Source organism: Rhododendron vialii, chromosome 6a (assembly GCF_030253575.1).
Source record: "Rhododendron vialii isolate Sample 1 chromosome 6a, ASM3025357v1".
In the NCBI taxonomy this organism is placed as follows: Eukaryota; Viridiplantae; Streptophyta; class Magnoliopsida; order Ericales; family Ericaceae; genus Rhododendron; species Rhododendron vialii.
This window is the reverse complement of record NC_080562.1, coordinates 24,485,201-24,490,081: the sequence shown is the minus strand read 5'-3', so window position 1 is coordinate 24,490,081 and position 4,881 is coordinate 24,485,201. Positions and strand designations below refer to the sequence as shown.

The 4,881-nt window shown below is 40.4% G+C and overlaps 1 protein-coding gene across 1 annotated transcript; it reads right to left on the bottom strand.

Moving 5' to 3' along the window:
* Positions 1 to 681: 681 nt before the first annotated feature.
* On the bottom strand, positions 682 to 1,583 carry LOC131328513 (uncharacterized). The gene is made up of 2 exons (XM_058361452.1): positions 1,446 to 1,583; positions 682 to 1,044 (listed from the first exon to the last, which is right to left on the bottom strand). Exon 2 carries the CDS (start codon positions 1,018 to 1,020, stop codon positions 682 to 684), a length of 339 nt encoding a protein of 112 aa, XP_058217435.1. The 5' UTR covers positions 1,021 to 1,044; positions 1,446 to 1,583.
* Positions 1,584 to 4,881: the final 3,298 nt, after the last annotated feature.

Genomic DNA, 4,881 nt, shown 5'->3' with positions numbered 1-4,881 from the left:
CACTATGGGGAGCCCCTGCCCTATTTGTCAAGAAGAAAGAGAGAACACTCCGACTTTGTATCGACTACCGTTAACTCAACAAGGTCACAATAAAGAACCGATACCCGCTATCGAGAATAGATGACTTGTTCGACCAATTGAGATGGTCGACTTATTTCTTGAAGATTGATCTAAGGTCTGGATATCAACAATTGCGAATTCGAGATTGTGATATACCTAAAACGGTGTTCTGCACCCGTTACAGACACTAAGAGTTCGTAGTCTTGCCTTCGGTCTAACCAATGCTCCTGTAGTTTTCATGTGTCTGATGAACCAGATTTTCACGCTGTACTTGGACAAGTTCTGGTAGTGTTCATTAATGACATCCTTGTATACTCTCCAACGGAGAAAGTACATGAAGACCACTTGAGAATTGTCCTACAAGTACTTCGAGACAATCATTTGTATGCAAAGGCCAGCAAGTGCGAATTTTGGATGAAGGAAGTCAAATTCCTAGGACACGTGGTGTTAGAGAGAGGAATTTCAGTCGACAACAGCAAGCCAGAAGCGATCATGGACTGGAAAAGACCTTCTATGGTGTTTGAGATTAGAAGTTTCCTGGGATTAGCCGATTATTATAGAAGATTCATTCAAGACTTCTCCATCTTGGGAAACCATTGACGCGACTAACCCAAAAAGGGATTAATACATTTGACCCAAAGTATTAGGCACCAATGTTGATCCTAAATCCGTTTCAAATGATCTGCAGATTGGACTGTTGAAGTCATCTAGTCCCTGTACTGTTTCTACTTCATCATCCTTTTCACCCCCGTTATCTTCTGAAACTTGGACTCCACCCTTTTCTCCTTCTTCCTCCCCACAAACTCCAACTTGCTTTCCACCATGCACAACCCCAATCATTGGTTCAACCTCTGTTACCTTTGCTTCTCCTTGTTCACCCCAATGATCTTCAGAAACTTGCCCTTGTTCATCCCCATGATCTCCAGAAATTTCATCAAAGATCTTTTTTTCTTCAGCCATTTCTTGTACCTCGGTATGATTTACCTACTCAAACAGAAAATACAACAGTCAACAGTCTGTAGAATACAAATTAAGTATATCAATGTTTCTTTAACTAGACAAATTACATGTAAAAGGAGCTCAAGTTCATAACAAAGGGGAGTACAGAACTGCATTCCAATCTATGACATTGGATCAGGGAACAGTTTGATCCATGTAAGATATAGAAGATTCGTTAAATTTTTGCCAAAACAAACAGACTTCAACCAATAAATTTCTACTGATAAGTATGGTTGCTATCATTTCTAGGCCAGAGGTGCATACTCCATAGCAATTCCCAAAATCAAGAGCACAAACTCAAAATTCAAAAACCACAAAGTGAAAATAACATAAGAAAAGATACAGGCTCAAACATCAAATGAAAAAAGAAGAAGAGACATTATTACTTTTTCACCGGGAAGTTGACTCAATTGTTCAAAATCCTTGAGGCATTTCCGAAGGTCTGAAATTTTCCATTTGACTACTCTTGGAATTGCATTCGGATTTTTTACTTCTACGAGTTTTGGGTACTCGCAAAGCCAATACTGTAAGAAAAAAAATTATAAAATCTATAACACAAGTAACATGATTTTAAATCAAAGAATTTATATAGAGTTATGTTTTCATTACTAGTAGTAGCACGGTAGATCGTTTAAGTCCTTTGAGGTCTTTGTGATTGTTGTGAATTGAAATAAATTGGTACTTTCTGATAGCTTCTGCCCAATCATATTGCTTCACTTTTTTGAGATCTTCCATGTGTTGTACATATGACCAATTGACTGTAGTTCCTCGATTGGAGAAAAAGAGGGTTACACAAAGGTATAAACATAGTAATCTCACAACATCCTCCACATTTTGTTCCTTCTCACTACTTGTCAGTTCCTTAATCTTTTGCTTCATCGTTGGTGCTGATAACCTTGCCTCTTTCATTTTAAGCCTCTTGGCTAATGCAACACTTTCTTTCTTTACATTTGTTTCCACCATCTCAACTTCTCCACAAGAAATACCAAAAATGACCTTCACATGCTCTTTTGTCAACTTCAACTGCCTATCACCCACTATAAAACTTCTACTCTCTTCCTCATATGACTAGATAATTTTATAACAACTTCATCGTACTTTCTACAATTATCACTTAACAACTTGCTCTTCATAATAGCTTCAAACAATAGCCAAAAGAGCGTTTTCTTGAGGGATTCTATATGTCGGTCATTCAATTTGGTATCCTTGAGTAGTCTACATATAGACTGCAAATTGCACCGGTTAAAGCCTATTAGTTGCGTTTGTTCTGCTTGTGTGTGTTCTTCATCTACCTCTGTTTGTTCTTCAGCCTCTTTTCTATCCATTTTTCTTTTCTTTTTTCCATCCACTGGTTATGATCTGGATTCTTGCATGTTTGTTGCTAATCTCTCTCTAAGATCGTACTGGCTTTGTGTACACCCTCTTGCTCTAACCGTAATCGGTGCAACTCTTTCCTCATTCACCTCAATTTCTGGAAGAATCACTGGTGTTGGGGTTTGAGTCTCATTATTTGAGCTTTCCTGAAATCCGTGTTTGAGTCTATTTGCTAGCACTGCATAGTTTTAAAAGGACACACAAAATTAGGAAAAAACAAAACGGGCATTCACATGATTGTAAAACTAATAGAGCAAAGTATTGAAACAAAGCAGACCCAACTTCTTGGCACAAACAACTTCTGATATTATGATGTATTGAAAAAAAAAAAATTGACATTTTTCATGCTGAATCACATATTAGGATCCTTAATCTTATTCTTCTTGATTTCATTGACATTGACTAGTATGGTGTCAGTTTAGGGTCATACTAAGCTAGTTGTCTTTCATGTGCTCAACAAAGCAAACCATTGAAGCTATAAACAAAGTTTGCAAGTCCTATGTTCAAGCTGCTGTAAACAAAGTATGCAGAAAAAGAAAAAAAAAAGAAGCCAAAATTCAAGCTGCCATGATCTCAAGCTACTATAAATGTCAATGCATGGAAGTTAGAAACAGTAAATGTCAATGCATGGCAGTGGCATTCACTTTATGTGGCAGGATGTTTATACCATGAAAATGTTGGTCCAAACAAGCGGGTAGTGATTCTACAAACAGTTATTTTTCCCATCTCCTGTGGACGACAGAAGATCAAAATCATAAAAACAAGTCCTATGTTCTTCAATAATGCCTACCATTAGAGGAGTGAACAACAAGTTCAGAACACATCAATGTTTATTCTTTACAGTTTACAATTTTCTTGGCAATCTTGCTACATACAGTAGACACATAAGGCAAGCACTCATTAATCATATCAGTTGTATGTAGACACCCCAATCTGGGCTTCCAGATTAGTTTACTTACGATTTTGGATTCCCCAATGATGAAATGGATCAAGAACACCCCGGGAATGATAGCATGTTTGAGCTTTGAGTGTTTGCAAAGCCCTTGAACCTAACCTAGCCCAAGCCACTTCAAAAGAGCCAAAAACCCTATTGGCACGCATTGGTTGAGAGCCTGCGTGCGTAGATAAACTTGACAAGTGTTGGTCAATGGTTAAAGCTTGACCGTTGACCAAAGCGTGAGTAGGTGGTACACGTGCGCCAGGGCGCAACCATCGCGCGCCAGACTAAAACCATCGCGCGATGGTCAAATTGCCAGGTGGTGGTCAACAGTCAAAGCTTGACCATTGACCATCGCGCGCTAGGGAGCACCATCGCGTGCCAGACTGATTCTATCGCGCGATGGTCCAAGATGTCCCCATTACCTTTATCAGCTGGGAAGCTTAGCCACCAAGCAAACTTTAGCTAGCCTCGTGGACTGGCTAAGCTCCTCTCCTTGCACTAACCAGATTTACCACCATCCCTCCCTATATATATCCCCATTTGTTTCTCTTTCAAAGGGTTCAAAAAATATTTAAAGGGTTATAACATCCCACCACCATTCTCACACCTCAACCAAGCAACAAGCTACCTTGTTCTTTGCATCAACCACTCAAATAAACACTTCAAATCCAATTTTCAACCTCAAAGCTCAAACACCATTCAAACTCAAAAACCAAAGGTATAGCTTATCTTTGTTCTCCTTTCTGTTATGATCCATGAGGGGGGCTGGCAGGGCCAAGGCTTGTAATCAATACCTGTCCTGGTCCTAAAGCTGGCAAGGTTTTAAAAAACCGTCGAGGTAGGAACCAACGCGCGATGGACCCACTCACACGCGCGACGGTCTCAGTCATCGCCCGATGGACCTCATGGGGATTGGTGTCCTACTGTTTTATGTTGTATTTTGTATATAGATCACTCTGCAAGCATGTAAAAAACCAGTTTACTGCTTTTCTTAGTATAAACTGTTAGCTTTGTAGTTAATTTGCATTTCTGCTGTTTTGGAGTACCCCTAGGATCATTCTGGACATGTCCCAGAACCCATAAATATGTAAATCACACACTGGTTAAAAGGCTCAGACCATCGCGCGCCAGGGCGCGACCATCGCGAGCCGGAGCGCATCCTCGCGTGATAGAGCGCACCATCGCGCGATGGAGTGCCATAGTCACGTGACAGTCTGCCTCTGACCAGTGAGTGGCCTTGCACGGGTAGCTTGGCTTTAGGCCATTATTTTGCCCCCACACTGTTTATGGGGTATTTTGTAAATTTGTAGGGCTCTTTTAGCTTTTAAACTGCTTAGAACTGCTTATCAACTGCCTATAAACTGCTTGGTTTGTCCTGGGTGTGCACTGGTCCTTCCAGAGCCCAAAGGGTTTAAGAATAAGAGTTGTGGGTTTGAGCTCACTAGCGCGCGCATGTCTTGGAGTTGCACACGCAAAAGTGAACAGCATGCAGTGACTTGTTCAGTGCA